Source organism: Solea senegalensis, linkage group LG9 (assembly GCF_019176455.1).
Source record: "Solea senegalensis isolate Sse05_10M linkage group LG9, IFAPA_SoseM_1, whole genome shotgun sequence".
Classification (NCBI taxonomy): Eukaryota; Metazoa; Chordata; class Actinopteri; order Pleuronectiformes; family Soleidae; genus Solea; species Solea senegalensis.
The window spans coordinates 20,725,575-20,742,160 of record NC_058029.1 but is presented as its reverse complement, the minus strand read 5'-3'; the positions used below and the strand labels follow the sequence as shown (position 1 = coordinate 20,742,160).

The 16,586-nt window shown below is 42.9% G+C and overlaps 2 protein-coding genes and 1 long non-coding RNA gene across 5 annotated transcripts in view; 1 reads left to right on the top strand and 2 right to left on the bottom strand.

Annotated features, from left to right (window-relative positions):
• The window catches only part of LOC122774636, a 36,770-nt gene that overhangs the window by 4,247 nt on the left and 15,937 nt on the right, over positions 1 to 16,586 (top strand). The window lies entirely within an intron of this gene.
• nat14 (N-acetyltransferase 14 (GCN5-related, putative)) lies at positions 2,021 to 5,408 on the bottom strand. The gene is made up of 4 exons (XM_044034075.1): positions 5,226 to 5,408; positions 4,308 to 4,478; positions 3,893 to 4,198; positions 2,021 to 3,272 (listed from the first exon to the last, which is right to left on the bottom strand). Exons 2-4 carry the CDS (start codon positions 4,386 to 4,388, stop codon positions 2,820 to 2,822), a joined length of 840 nt encoding a protein of 279 aa, XP_043890010.1. The 5' UTR covers positions 4,389 to 4,478; positions 5,226 to 5,408; the 3' UTR covers positions 2,021 to 2,819.
• znf628 (zinc finger protein 628) lies at positions 5,588 to 14,635 on the bottom strand. The gene is made up of 9 exons (XM_044034045.1): positions 14,508 to 14,635; positions 12,322 to 12,889; positions 11,538 to 11,610; positions 10,517 to 11,449; positions 9,781 to 9,951; positions 9,336 to 9,669; positions 8,926 to 9,080; positions 8,069 to 8,311; positions 5,588 to 7,941 (listed from the first exon to the last, which is right to left on the bottom strand). The coding sequence occupies exons 2-9, from the start codon at positions 12,705 to 12,707 to the stop codon at positions 5,917 to 5,919; spliced, it is 4,320 nt and encodes a 1,439-aa protein (XP_043889980.1). The 5' UTR covers positions 12,708 to 12,889; positions 14,508 to 14,635; the 3' UTR covers positions 5,588 to 5,916.

Sequence of the window (16,586 nt, the reverse complement as noted above, 5' to 3'; positions counted from 1 at the left end):
AATGTTGTTTCACATAGTGGTTAAAGTGAAACTATTTTTAATGGAAAGCCTTAAAAGGCATTTTATATTGGAAGAAATATGATACAGCACAGATTTTACATGGTAATCTGAGTGACCACACACCAGAGTAGTGTGGCGTGATTTCTGACCTTTATGGTTTTTCACAGACGTCAGCAAACTGTGCCAACTGGCTGAAACTTTCCAAACATTTACGAGTCATCCAGTCTTCACTTTAGTTTTCCCACATCATAAAGTAAGAACTTCCAGATACCTTCTCTCCTTGATCCAGAGGGATCACCACTTTCTGCCCATGCTGTTCACCCTTTCTTCTTCCCAAACCCTTTTGGCCCCAACATTTGGGAGAGCCAAATTCATTCACAGACCTTGAAGGCCCCGACACCTACTTTGTCCTGTGATCTGGGTTTTCCCAAACTGTGTCAGGCAGGGAGTAGAAGTGTCATCAACTTCCCTGTTAGACTGGGAAGGCCAGCTGACCGACCACAGCGTGTGGATAAATCTCACTCATAAGCCTTTGAACCATCAGATGTTTTCATCCGCCCTCTCCAAATCAGGATGTCTATTTCTTTGCCCTTGTCTTTTCTCTGTCCGTTTTAGGTCTGGCTGCTTGCTCACTGCTACTGCATGCAGGCATTCTGCTTTCCCATGACTCCCCTCACCCTCTCATGCACTCTGCGGTTTGGGGAATTCACCGTTTCCCAGGGTGGCTGTTTTTGGCGCTCATCAGTTCGTGAATGTGCAGTACACATGTGCGTTAGCCAGCTGTACGAGCATCACATTAACACAGTCTATATGTTTTACATCATCTGGAACAAATTCATTTAATTTATCCTACGATTGTGTGGTGACACAAAATGTTGGGATTCATGTGTGTGTGTGTGTATGTCCAGAGCAACCTCACCTCATATTGCATTACTCTGACAGTGCACTAAGCCTAATGTCTCTGCACATTTGATCTTGTGTGCATGTCGTTTCCCAACTTCAAGAGTCTGATCAAATGCCAAACTATAAGAAACCACTTCCCACCCAGCTCTCTGGGTTTGACCACAGCTTACCAAGGTCATCTCACAGCCACACATGTATACTCACGTGCACTACCGCAGTTTGTGTGTACGTGGTGTCATTCAGTATGGCCAGACATGGCCGTGCATTTAACCCATAGTCAGGGGCAGAACCGGGTGTAGGAAATGCCAAGTCATACTTTCCGAAACCCACCCGCCCACACCCTGCAAACGTGCGTTCAACACACACTTACACACAGCCATACCGTGCAGACACACATGACCACAGTCACAAACAGACTTTCTTTCCAGTGTGTGAACTCACATCTGTTTCCTGACAACAATAATAGATACAGATCAGGCGGGTAGAGGCCCAGCTAACAGGTGTCTGCTCTTTTGACAGTCATGGAGAAAGAAAACTGATGACCAAGAAGTGTTACAAGTAAAAATACAGCCTTGACAAGGTGAAAATGGCCTGACCACACACTTAGTCGAACATGTATCAACAGTGACGTTTTACTGCTCAGCTTTTTCATTCAAGTTAATTAAAGGACAGTGATTTTCCACTAGAGTTTTGCTTGATCATGGGTTAGCAGTCACATTAAAGCTTGTATTTGTTCTCGGATCAGGTGAGATATGCTTCCTTCCCACACACATTAATGTTGTACAAACATCCTGTGGTGTTTATCTGTGGCACGTTGATGCTGTACTGACATCGTTTGAGGTTTGCTTCGCAAATTAAGGTTAGCCTCAGAATGGGGCTGTGTGCATTTCCCCACTAACATACACAAACTGCCAATCACCTGCAAACCACACACATTCTTACATGATTAACGTGCCTGAGCAGACATCTGCAATGCAAATGAGTAAATGAGTTTGGAAACAGAAATAGTAGTATATGTACGTTATTAGTGGTTTTGTAAAATGCAATTAATTAGGTTAATTTAACATTTACTGGCGTTACCATGCCATCAAATGATTTCTGGAGATTGTACTCTTGGTGTGATGAGGGATACACTTTACTGAGACACGTTGTAACCAGAAAGTGTCTAATTTTCAAGACAAATAAAGGGAATAAAAATGATTAGGTTGTATGAAATACAATTTCAGAACCTGACTGATCTTCTACAAGCCAATCATTCAACTGCTAAAGCATAAAAAAGTTGGTTAATGACTGACATAGATAATCATTGTCAGCAATAATGAATGCAGAATTTTTAATTATCAGTCACTGATGTTTCTGCCAATAAATTAACATTTGAATTTGACAGAGAAAACCAAATTGAAAGAGAGAGAAAGTTAAAGGGAGGGAGCATTGCTTGCAGACTCATGGACCCATATACTGTACATGAAGGTGACAGGTTGCTCTGGAAGATAAAAGCAGATATTTTGCAGATTCATGTCAACCACACACACTTCCTATACAGTAACTGAACACCCTCCTACACATATGTGAAGTCACACAACCACAAATACCTGCAGTTTAACAAATACAATTATCTCTGCATATTACATAGTATATAGTTTTTCTTTTTAATTTTACTCCATTGAATGTGATTGAGAAATATCACATAAGATAAATGGAGACGGTGCTTTAAATGAAAACAAAAACAAACAAACAACAAAGCAAATAAGAGCAAATAAATACTGGCATAAATAGAACATTCATTAAATTATTAACTTAAACAAACAAACACTGTAGTAATGACACCTTCAGCAAAGATGCATTGGTGTTATCAACTTCTTTATCTTTAGCCATTGTTTGGCTATTTTCCACTTCATAAGTCCACTGTCGCTCAGTCACAGGTTTTTGTAAAACACTTTAGTGAGGGGGTATCCCAGAAAACCTCTCTCTGGAGTCTCAAGCTTCATCTCAATGTCGTCTTCTTCTTCTTCTTCAGCAGTCTCTACCCCCAGCTGTCTGTAGCCAATTTTCTTGAAGAAAACCTCCCCCACTTTAGAAGGGTAGGGTACGTGAGCATACACCCTATGTGCCCCCGTCCCCCTCTCTCTCTGCTCCAGACTCTGGACAAGCAGCCGACCCAGTCCCTCCTTACGGTACCAGCAGCTCGTCACCAGCCTGCAGATCCTCCTGATGCCCGCTTCTGTTTCACTCTCTCGGAAGATGCAGCCTAGGATCTCCCCCTCGCACTCTGCCACCCAAACATGTCCAGCAGCCTGTTCCCTCTCTGGGCTGATTTTCTCTGTTGACGACTCCTTGTCCTTGTCTTTGGATGCTATTCTGGATCTTGGCTGAAGACAAAGAAACAACAATTAAACACACAGTATGTCATTTCCACTACTGTGGTCTCGCAATCAAAACAATAACACAAGACATCATTTGATGATGTTGTGAAGCAGCATGGAATCCTGGGAAGTGTTGTCGGACGAGATTCAGCAGTAAAATGCATAATGCAAATGGAAATGTCATGTTAAACATAAACAAGAAACTGTAAAACCAAAAGACAACACAGTGGCTAACTACTAGTCTTAGTAATCTACTAGTTCATAGAGCATGTGCCCCATAAGTTATAGTTGTCACATACAGTCATGTACAACTGAAGTTTCACATTTGCTATGTGCTTTTCGGTAGCCATGGAAGTAACAGGAAGTCATGCAGCTAGCTGTGGAGTCTGTGTAAGCTGTGTCTGTTCTGACGCTAAATTTCCGTAAAGACTCCATGGTTCACAAAGAGTGGAGACAGGTAAAGCAGATGACGCCATTAAAAGGCAACCAAAATGAAAATTGAGTCTGTTACCTTTTAATTTGAATATGTATTTTTATGGATTTAAAGAATGGTGGAAATGTTTTGTCAAATGTAAGTACACTACTCAAAAAAAAAAAATATAGCGTTAGTGTGAATAAAGACTCACCCTTTTTGTCAGTGGTGTTCGGCCACTGACTCTACAGTAGGGATTCTGCAGCGTTTCATCCTGTGTTCCCCGATAACTGCTGCCCACATAGTCCCAGTAGGGACGGCTGCTGCCCAGAACACCCATGGACCGTGGCATGGTAATTTTGAGAAAGACAATGAGGAGGAAGACGGGGAGAGTGAGAGCCAGGATAAAGGAGTGGACAAGGCAGCGTAGGACTGAGGAGAGAATAGCCAAGATGAAGAGGCACAGTGGACGAGTGAGGATGTGAAGGATGATGCGGTTTTCTGTGCCCTCACAGCCCTCCTGGAAAGAAAGTGATGCCGGTTAAAAATAAAGCACATGTTTACATTTTCCACAGAAATCCAGACCCAAGTCGCCTGTCCAAAACTTAAACTGATTATGTTGAACCAACCTTGATGAGGGCTTTGACCACCTCTATGTCGTCCTCCTTCATCCTCCTCATCACCACCTGATCCAGCTCCACCCTCACCATGTTTAGACTACGTGCTCAAACAGGTGGCCTGCTGGTTCTCCACTAAGTTATGTTGCAAACTCAAACATCCACACCAGCTGCACAGGGAGCCTGAAAACACACGTGTAAAGAAGAGTACATGTAGCTTTGGGATGTTTGATACTGATGCAGTTGTGCTGTTCATCCATTCATTAATCAGGTCTAAATCAGGCCTATTAAAGGTCTAGTGTGTAACATTTAGGATGTATACACATAAGTGTAAAATCGCTTTGCATATTGTGTCACCACATTTCTACAGCAGCGTGAATGGACAAATCAGCCAGTGTGAATTTTGCATTTTGAAATGCAAAAGTAGGAGAACAACATCCTGTCTGGTATCCACTGTAGTTTGCAGTTGTTACAATCTGCAGTCTCATCATTAGATGTCACTAATTCTTATCCGCTGGACTTTTTATAGGTGTGACTCCATGTGGGCAATCATTCAATAACAATATACAGTATATTGCAATATAATTTTCTTCAATAGCAATATAACAACAGTTCAATATATATATTATTAACTCGTAACTGATTTCTTCAACTTCGACTGAGGGGCAAAACTCAACTTGTCTTTGCATACAGCGAGTGAGGCGGTGGTGAACCGTGACATCACACCCACGCTGTCCTCAAAACAACAAAGAAACGTGCCTGTTTCTCCATCCTTAATTGTTTGTGCAATGCACACCATTTCACCGTGTGTGTGTTCACGTTAGAGCTAGTCGACCTCGTTCACGTCCTTATATGGTTATTATGAAGTGCTACGGTCCCCTGACACATGCAGAGCCCTCGTTTCTGCTCCAGACCCTCGCTCCCGCTTACCTTCTGCACAACACAGCTCAGAAATACAGCTGACAGACGTAAAACACAAACAGGGAGAGTCTCTGTTTGTAGCCGAGCCCATGCAGGTTTGGCACGTTTGCTGGAACAAATGACCATACAGTCGTTTCTTGCTTACAGAAAGAGGAATTCTGAATCTAAATGTGCGCTGCTCCGATTGCGTTTCCAATATGGCGACCTACGTCAGTGGCGTACGTACTACTCGTATTGAGCAAACGTTACGTCGCGTGACGTCATTAAATGCAGCAAAACAACACAAATGCGATGACTTAAACTATATAAAGATATCGCAGTATTAGAAGGACATCAACAAGTTCAATGACAAAAGGCAAAAAACACATTTATTAATAATTAGTTATGTTTTATTACCATTGGGAAGAAAGGCCATTTACAACACTTATTCACAAACGTATTTACTTCATAAACAAACTGCCAAAGATAGCATCATTTAAACTAATATTAGATTTCATAATATTTAGGAATATACTGAGGGCCATGTACAGCCTATTTGAATGTATAACATTTCTAGTATGTGGCACCATGGCATTACAACACAATCCTCATCTAATTTCAGGTTCTCTCTGCTCCAGGAGAACTCACTGAAAGTGCTAACAGGCTGAGCGTTCCTTCACCGTCTGTCTTGTCCTCTCACTCACTCACACACACACAGGTTTTAGTTAGAGAAATGCATCTCTTCAGAATTGGATATAGGTCCGTTTCTTGTTGAGTCTTCAGTGGATGGCTGTGTCTCTGTACTGGCTGCAGGGTGGTGTTCCTTTACAGACTTTTTGTTTGCCTCTGCAGCAACAGTCTCACATTTTACCTCACTACTTTGAGAGATGCCTCCATCCTCTCCTTGCTCCATTCTCCCTTCCCTTAAGCTACTAGTGCTGACCTCAATTATGACAATTTCCTCTCCATTTTCCAGCTGAAATATATTTTCCATGGCCCCTCCACCCTCACCAACACTACCACTTGAAGCACTGCAACCTGCTCCGGCTTCTCTCATCATACCCCCTTCACCTTCTATCAGGGCTATCATCTGCATTCCCTCATTTTCTTGCTCAATTTTGGTCTCACCACCCAGTTCAAAGACCACCTCCTGCCCATCAAGTGGCACCAAACCTTGGGTTGATGAACAGGACAGCTGCAAGCTGTTGTCTTGTCCTTGGGTGAAGTTTGTAGTGGACGACCCACTGTCCTGTGCCTCAGTGTGGAAATGAAGGACATATGATTCTCCCTGACTGCTCTCCTGTCTTGCATCTGTCTCACCCTGCTTTTCCCCACCCCAGTTGTGCAAAAATGACATCATCGCTTCCTTATTCCTGCCTGTTTCTCCTTCATCTTGCCCATTTGTCTTAAACTGAAGCACAAGCGACTTTCCCTCCCCCCCATCAACTGCCTCAGCTGATGCATCCCCTTCAAACTGTAAAACATATGACTCGCCACCCTCCTCATTATTTATCCCCTCCTTTGCCTTTTCTTCGTTTTCAAAGCATAACACAAACTGTTTCCCTGTAATGGTCTCCCTTGTCCTCAATTGACCAACAGTGGTATGAGGTTTCCTTTCTGGAGTAGCAGGGATATGAGAAGTAACGGATGCCGTGGCTACTGTGGTTGCTGGTGTAACCACGGTAACAGCTGATGCAGGCCCTGAGGTGTCCACTGTGGGGACTACAGAGGTGGAAGAAGAAAATGTTGGGATAGTAGTGCAAGATGTTGACAAGGAAATGGTGGCTACAGATGACGGTGATGACCCTGTGGCAGTGTTAGTGACACTTTGTGACACACTACAGTTTCTTTGTGACAATAATCCACCTGTAGTTTCACTGACGGCAGCTGTTGCAGATGCCTGGAGAGTAGCTTTTGGTTTGCGTCCCCGTCTGCTCCGTGCTGTCCGTGTACTTTTCCCTAATATGGGCTTAGTCAGTAGCGAGTTAGATGACAGGGTGTTTGTTGGTGTGGCAACAGGAGTGTTTGCATTGTTATTGTTGTTGGAGATTATGATCCTGGTTTGCTGTCGTTGTTGTGACACAGCTGGAAACTGGGGTATCTGGGGCTGTGTTTGGTTTAGGACAGTTTGAAGTGCTTGAACAGTCTGGAGTACAGGCAATGTCTGAGGCTCCAGCGATGGTGGAGGGTTGTTTGTTGTGGGAACAAGAATTAAGCTGGGCTGGCTGCCGTTATTGGAGGGGCACTGCAAGAGGAGGAAGTTCTGGGGCTGGGATAGAGGTGGTGGTGGTGGTGGTGGTGGAGGTGGAGGGACTGGTGTAGGGGGTGACAGAGGAATAAGCTGCAGGCCGCTGGCTGTCTGAATCATAAAGTAGTTCTGGGAGGTATTGGGGGGAATATTAAGTGCTGGTTGGGACACAATCAAGCTGCTATTGTTTCCTGAGGTTTCCAGGGTAATGGGGTTGAGCAGGGTTGTGGTGGTCGTTACTCCTCCGACATTGGCTTTCACAGCAACACCATCTTTAACTCGATCACCAGGGCAGGGCAATGGAACACCACTGCCATGAGTACGGATGTGCCTCTGTAAGTAAGAGTGCATGACAAACTCCTTCGAGCAGTACGGGCATTTGAAATCCTTGTGTGAGGAGTGTGTGCGAAGATGGAGCTGAAGGTTGGAGGAGTGTGTAAAGCTTTTATTGCACTGTGTGCACTGAAAGGGTCTCTCACCAGAATGGGTGCGTTCATGCTGAAGAGAAGAACAAATTGAGAAAACCATTATTAAGATAAGATTATTAAGAAAGACAAATCCATTTATTACAGATGGTTAAGAATCAACACGCGTTTGGTGTGAAATCTTTACTGACGACACTAACCTGTTTGAGGTTTGATGTTTGGGAAAAAGACTTTGAGCAGATGGAGCAGATATGAGGCCTCAGTCCTGAGTGCATCTGACTGTGTCGGCGAAGGCAGCTGGTATTCTTGAAGGACTTGCCGCACTCCTTACACACATACGGCCTCTCACCCGTGTGCTGCCGCAAATGGTACTGGTAATGAGAGCTCCATTTGAAAGTGAGAGGGCAGTGAGGGCACTGAAATGCCCGCACACCTGTATGTACCTGGGTAAATTGTAGATAAGAAAGAAATTATCATTATTATTATTATTATTTTCTAGGGTCGTGGGGGGGAGCTGGAGCCAATTTCAGCTGACATTGGACAAAATACACCCTGATCTATCACATGGCCAGTTAATTATTATTACTGGTGATTATTATAAAAGTTTGGTATTAGCATCCTACTAAGAGCAGTATTCCATAAAAAAAAGATTTAGGCAATCATGCAATACAAAAATGTACTTAGAGCAAATAACCTGCTGCTTAGACACTTAATAAGGAATTCTTTGAAACTGAAGAACTGATTGTTTTATGTCCTCCCATTATGAACTAAATGCAGCCAAAGTGTGGCAGCTAGCACACGCAACATTAAAATATAGCCTCAAGAGTACTGTAATTGCAGAGGTTTTTTTTTGTTTTTTTTAATCGCTGTTTGGATTTTTCTTTTGTAAAGTGCATTCACGTGCAGGGTTGTACTTTACTGGAGAGCCAAACCCCAGTAAACTAGAGAAATCTGGAGTTCCAAAATGACTAAATATTGGAATTGTCCCAAATAACAGATCTCTCACTTGGAGCTTCAGCTGAGTGAGAATTTATTACAGCAGAAGAATGAGCCTTACCCTTTGATGGATGGAAAGTAGTGACGACCTTTTGAAGCTCTTTCCACACTCAGTGCAGCGGTAGGGCCTTTCCCCAGTATGATCCCTCATGTGGTACTTAAGGCCTGATGAACCTTTGAAGGCTTTTCCACACTCTGAACAGCGGTACGGCCTCTCTGTGTGACAGTGTGGGAAACTGTGTCATACTTGTAAAAAACATTGTAATAATTATCACAGTAAAAAGCAACCGCTTGTGTGCTTAAGTACGTATATTTGTGGATAAAAAAAGATCAACTTCTCTGGTTGCCATATGTGTTACTACAACCACTTTGATTCTGAACACAGCATGACTGGCATTAAATTAATAGTGGTACCAGGTGGAAAATACATACTGAAACAAATATTATAGAGTTCTGTTAATATTCTGTTACCTCCAGCAGGAGCACTCTTGCTGCCTCCTGTCTTTTTGAGGGCTTTGGCCGGTTTTGTCGGCTGATCCTCATGCTCTTCACCAACTGTGATGATGTTTACGTGGATTTGCCTCGGGCCCTCCTGGTGCTTATCTGCCTGGCTGGGAGAGGAGGGCAAAGGGAGAGACAGAGACAGGGATGGAGGGCACACTATCTCAGCTTCTGCCTCAGCCAGAAGACGCTGCTCAGGAGTATGGGAGTGCTGGTGGGTGAGGAGTGAGGAGAGAAGGGGAAAGGAGCGGTCACAGGCGGAGCAGCTGAACTGAGAGCGGGACTGTGATGAAAGAGAGTGCATCTGGATCAACAAAAAAAAAGGGGGGGGGGCACAGTGGATAGTACAGTTATTGCAAGAGAAGGACAACATTTACAGTGATAGTGGTAGAAAAATTACAACAGTAATTTTCACCAGTGACACATGTCTGTTGAGGCCTCCACTGGTCTTGAAGGTCTTATTGCAGTAGCCACATGACAGCCCTGCCCATGTGGTTCTAGCCGCTGGCTGAACGCTCTCAGAGCTCTGAGTCACCTCGGTGAAGCTCTGCAGCAGGTCAAACTGGGCCTGGGTGGTGCCCACATTCTGAAGACGAACCAAAGGATGTCATATATACATAAATGCATATTTTCAGTTTGAAATCAATTACATTATATAGTCATTGTTTGAATGGCTAACATGTATATGAGGCTACATCTATAATGATGTGTTCATTTGAAAACATTCATTTGAAAGGTCAGGAATTCAGCTCTGTTTCATTAATACTACATGACCATTCAGATACACTAAGCATGCCCATGCCAGCGTAAACAGCAATCTGTTTAGTTTCAGAAAGTAGTACTAATGAGAAACAACAATGAAAAGCAAGAGCTAAGATCATGAGATTGACAATGAGCTAAACACAGCGGATATACACAGCCGATATTCAAATTGTTGAATGTGCGGAACTGTGATTTTCAAAGATTCAAGATTCTAAAACACTGAGGACCCTGCCACTGGATCCTTATTTAAATTGTTTAACAAATGAGAGCATGAAATGTGATACAGAGGTCTGAAATCCAACTACATAAAACTTTGATTCACTCCAGTTTTTAACCCATTTACTCAAATGTGTAAGGGTTTTATTGTTACAATAGACTGCACTACTTACTGCATTGCTGTTATCTGCTACCTCTGTCAGACCAAGGAGCACCTCTGTCGTGTGTCCATTTTCTACTACCGGGGTAGTCTCCACTACCTCCTCAAAGTCAGCCAGCAGGTGTCCAGCTCCCACAAGCCCATCCCCAACCTCCATCCCTGTCCCAGGCCCCGCCTCCCCACTGGCCCTGTGCTCCTCTGGAGCCATGTGGATGGATTGGTGCTCCTCCAGGTCTGTTTGGGTGCCAAAGGTGTGGCTGCAGCTGCCACAGCTGTAAAGTAGAACACTGGCCCCGGTGTCCGTGCTCAGGTGAACCTCTGTCCCAATGGCCCTCGATACACACACGTCCTCGCCAGATTGGGTGAGGGTCAGCTGCGGGAGTAGGCTGGGATTGTGTCCGGACGGGGTGGTTGACAGGAACACTTCTTCCATCCCCACCCCCACTCCGTCAGTTGCTTCTTGGCTTACAAACCCTACCATGTCCGTCAACATGGATGACGTAATTTGCTCTGCCCCTACCACCACCTCCACATTTGCCTTCCTTGCGACCTCTCCCCTCTTTCCCTCCTTCCCTCCCGAGTTGTGGTTAGAGTGAGAGTTCTTGTGTAGGGCCAGGTTTGATGAGTGTGTAAAGCTGCGTCCACACTCGCCACAGATGTATGGCCTCTCGCCTGTATGAATCCTCATGTGCTGCCTTAGGTTTGTGGACTGAGTGAAGGATTTGCTACACACTGTGCAGGTGTAAGGCTTGAGACCAAGATGGACATTCTTGTGTCTCCGTAGACTGCTTGAGTTCTTGAAGGCCTTGGGGCAAGTGTCACAGGGATACGGGCATTCCCCAGTGTGCTGGCGCAGGTGATACTGGTAGTGAGAACTCCATTTAAAGGTCAGGGGGCAATAGGGGCACAAGAAGGTACGCACTCCAGTGTGGACACTCTGATGAACCTGGCAATAAACAGACATGTGAGCTCCTTGTAAAATGTAAAATTGAACCTTGTATTTACTTTTATCTGAAATTTGTTTGAGATTTCACCTGGAGCAGTGAGGAGCGTTTGAAGGCTTTGCCACAGTCCTGACATTTGTAAGGTTTCTCCCCTGAGTGAGACCTGCAAAGGAAAAGTAACTATTTAGAAAGGCATGACAATTAATTATGCACAATCATAAAGGTGTGACAGATAATAATACATTTAAAAAATGAATGGCACTTTGTGATACTTTTATACACCATCACAAGTTTAGATGCATTCATCAAAGTTATTATGGACTTAAGATAGTAATACCCAACTTTGAACTGACTGAACAACTTCTCAGTAAAGCTGAGGTGGATCCAGTCTTTGCCTCAGATATTTGTTTTGACAACCTACTGTTCCCCAGCTGTTGAAGATATGGTCAGATTACACTTCTGCTGTGCCAACATTCAACTCCTTTCCCATTCACTTCACTTAGAAGTCGTTTTTTTTTATTGTTGTGATCCATTACACTAACAGACTATAAACTGTAAAATCAATCCTGTGCAGCACTTACAGTTAATGATCACCTGCCTTAATATTTAATTAATGGTCACACTGGTACCTAGATATCATTTGCTCTTTAAATGTTGACTGTTTAGAGGATTTGTGCAAAGCTACCTTTCTGTACATTAAGCCTTTAGCTAAATGATAGCTGCTTAATAGTGTAGGTACATATCAATGTGTATTAAAATACTTTAATTCCAAGCACCTTAAAATGTGTATGAATCCAATTAAATGAGAAATGTGTGGTTGGTAAATGACCATGTTTTCATTACAGCAATACTCTAATAGTAGGTCACAGTATACCGTTGGTGGTAGAGTAGAGCAGAGGAACCTTTGAAGGCCTTGGGGCAGATGTTGCAACGGTAGGGCCTCTCATTATTGTGGCTCCGCAGGTGGTGAGTCAGCCTAGACGACCATCTGAAGCTCTTGCCACAGTCCAGACACTGGAATGGATGGTCCGACTGCTTGGGTTGCTGGGCTTGGCCTGACGCCGATGATGTCACCATGTCCAGAACCACCTCCTCTCCACCGTCTGCTACTGCCTTTTCTCCTTCCACAAGGTCCCCTCTCTCCCTATCATCCTCGCCATCTTCTCCTGAGCTGAGCAGGGATGGGAAAGGAGAGAGCGAGGCAGTGGACTGAGGTGGCAACAGTTCAGCTTGGACCACTAAGGCCACTGAGTTAGCCATTAGCAGGGCAAGCTGATGGCAAATGAAGGTACTCCTAAGAAACTGGTGCGGATCAGTTATGATGCAACGTCATGGTTTTTCTTTAATTTTTCCTTCATTTCTTCAGAGTGTTTCATAAATTCCTTTCCCATCACCCACTGGAAACACCAGCTGTCATCACAAGTAGACAGCTCAGCAGAAGTCTGGCATAGAGGAAAATGGAAATTAATAAATAATCATATATAGATATAATGTATTATCAATTCCACAATATTCTAAGAACAAAAGTGTCTTGATACAGGACCTATGAGGGTAGTGAGCAATTGGGCATAACAGTAGTTTGCCTCTAAAGATTTAAACTAGTGAAAAATGAATTTGTGGATGCTTAAGCATTTTGGTTTCCCTTTTCCCCTCTGTGAAATGGGAAAGGCGAAAATTGGATGGACAAACATAAAGCAATACACAGACTGCCAGACTGTGATCACTTACACACTGGGGAATATAAGTAATATGAGACACTACTTGGCAAATCGTAAAAAATTGAAAAGATGCAAGGAAAAATATCCAGCCAAGCCAAAAGACTTAAAAGGATGCATTTACAACGTGCGCAGGAGTTCAAGAAATCTCAAGATGTATTGGTGAATATATAACCAAAGACCTACAGCTATTTTCTGATGTGGACAAGGACAGTAAACAGGCTGGAGAATAATAGTCAAACAATACCAGCTGTTTACAAAGAGACAAGTTACACACAGAGCTTCAAGCAATCAGAGGCCACATTCAGACCCAATGTTAACATCCATCCTCAGCTATGTGATCACATGTCAATAGTGCTAAATTAGACTGTTCATTGTCTAAGTGTTTGTGTGTGCTAGGTGTGTACGTCTGTCTGCGCGAGTGACAGAGAGAGTCGGAGTGAATCAAAGCACTACTTCCTCTGCTGTAACATGACATTGTATGGCAGTCAGTGTTAATATTGTGCCATCAATGTATTAGCACATAATATCAATGAGTTATATATATATATATATATTTTATGAATAGATTGGTTTTGCATCATAATTATGTTTAAAACTTTTATTACTCATACTCACTAATATTGTTATATTGTGATAGCATTTTAAGATCATATTGCCCACCCTCTACTGAACAGTCGCTTTTTCCCAACTGACCACACTAGATCTTCAAACAGCCTCCAAATGTAGTTTTTGTGATCACATCTGAGGACATCAGACTGCAATCTGCTGATGATCGGATGATCATTCAGGCAAAATAGAAACACCAGGTCTGAACGGGGTCATCATGGATGGGTATACTGCAAAGGCTACTTAGAGATATATTACAGTGAATATACTGTGATAAATATCATTCTGTGGCTACTATCACGATATTACAATATTGCATTGTGATATTATCACATTGTTACATCCCACGTGTTATTCGTAAGTAACTCATACTGGGAAACATGTCCCCTTTAATTCCTCCCACCCCCCTGTCAAGAAGCAAAACCCCCACCCCACCCCCCTATGCTGTCTCTCCTCCGGCCGTCAGACCTTTTCTGTGCGTCCCCGCAGTGCAGTGCTTACTATCAACACACACACTGAGACAGAGAGAGAGCAGTAGATAAGCTTCGTACGAAGGTGCTTCATACGTGTATCCCCATGTTTTTACTAAGCAACAACCACAGACATCATTTTTCACCCTGACCAAAAACAGTCACTGGCCTTCATTTACAGCTAATGTAGCCCCGTCAATGCGGAATAGCTTCATAAACAGTCCGACGAGGATGTATATGTAAATACAGGCGTCCCCAGTACTTACCTCACATCTTTAACTCATTATTCAGATATACTGTTGCTATTGTGAAAATGAACCGGGTACCGCAGTGCTAATCCACACAACCTTAACAATAAACAACACAGCTCAAACTAACAGCAGTTCTCCACCCGACGCCGCCTACTAAGAACAGAGACGCTGATTGGCTGCTTGCTACAATAGAAGAGGCTCTACCATTGGCCAGTGGCTTCGACAGGGAGATTGACGTTTTTAAATCGCATTTAAAAAATATTCTGTCACTCACAAATGTGAGAGAAAGCACTTTTCATTGATATAAAAAGACTTCAGGATTTTCAAAAATAATTTATAAAGCGTTATTCTCTATTTTCTATTATCGCATATTTTAATTTACAGTACGACTCCGGCGCACAGACTTCTGGGTAATGTAGTATCGATGAGTTTACCTAAAAACCTCCACTTGACACAGTTTACAACTCAGGTTTGGTGGACCATGTGTTGCATATCAAAGAGATGATCAGTGGCCCACCTTTTAAAGATGGCAAACCATAGCAACTTAATACACAATGTAAACTGTGACAGAGCAAAGTTATGCATTACATAACATATCTTTCAATTTTATAATATTTTGAATAGACAAAACAGCCATTTCCAAAAGATCTATGATCTGTGCTCATATTCAGTGCAAAACAAGAAGTCAAGTGTGATATTGCTTTTATATAAAAGTTCTACAAACGCTATTTAATAGTTGAAAAATAAAGGCTGCAACAGGTTAAGTTTTGTTTTTTATTTAACCAGTTATATGGCTCTGCCAGCAAAAAACATGACTGGGAACACAAACGATGAGCATATCCTGGATGCTACACAGGTCATGTCCACTACTTTGACTCATGTCTGTATTTGTATACATACTAACTGTGCAACCGGAGAAAAAAGTGTGTGCTCACACCAGCTGCATGTCTGCAGAGAGTGAGAGAGACACTGAGGGAGAGGGGGAGAGAGAGTCAGTGTAATTATTGATTATAATGCACACTGTGAAGTGGAGGGATAATTAAAAGACAATGTTTAGAAAAATATGTATATATTTGGTGACTTTTGTTATTCTTCCTCATCTTGGTGTGAACAGAAACAATCTAAAATTGGTAAAGTGAGCTCTGTCACGCAATACTATCCGACTTGTCTGTGAAGGTTCTCATTCATTCAGGTCATAGTTATCTTCAGGAATAAGCTGTAGGCAGCTGCTTTTGTTTGAGTTAAATTGAAGTCATTTCACCTCTTTTGTCCAAGAGGCTTCTTCAGTTCTGACTATGGTTTTGTACGTGTATTGGTTGTGTTTCCATTACAAAATAGTACCTCGTCAATGTGGGCGGAGTCAACACAGCACAGCTGCTTGAAACTGACGTGACTTTGTTTTACACACGACACACACAAACTAGTGGCTTGTAAAGCAGATGTTTTCAGTGTACTAAATCATTAGTATCAGTTAATTAAAACGATTTGTTCAGTACTTCCTCCTTGACCAGATCATAGACTCTGTCTAACACAGTCACTGAACTGAAAGACAGTGGCAACACCAGACTCCTCTGTTAAATTATGAGATTTTAGACATGTCCTTGCTAAATGTTGGAGATTAACCCACATTTTTAGGATTGTTAAGTCTGTTTAACTGATCTACAGTTCAGCATTGTTTGGCTTGATTGTTGTGTTGGATGTCTTGCCGATGACTCTTCCTGTGACCGGCAGTCTGACCACGTCACGCATAGTATCGGCTCAGCTCGCTTGGAACCTCCCCAGAGCAGGTACCAGGTACAATCGCTAATGGAAAAGCAAAAACACTGACAGTAAGAAATAAAGAAGCCTCTTGGATGAGAGGTGAAATATATTCAACTTAAGCCTGCCCCACTCTAGAGGATTTTCAAATCTGACTTGAATTTAAAAACATGGGAGACCACAGACACAACAAACTTTGTTTTCTATGTTCTAATCCTGAGAAACCACAGACTAGACGATCCAGTCAAGACGCAGGACCACACACTCTGCGTTTAATCAAACAATTTCAGGGAGGAGATTCCTGGGATTTGGGATTTCACAGAAACTTGCGTGATT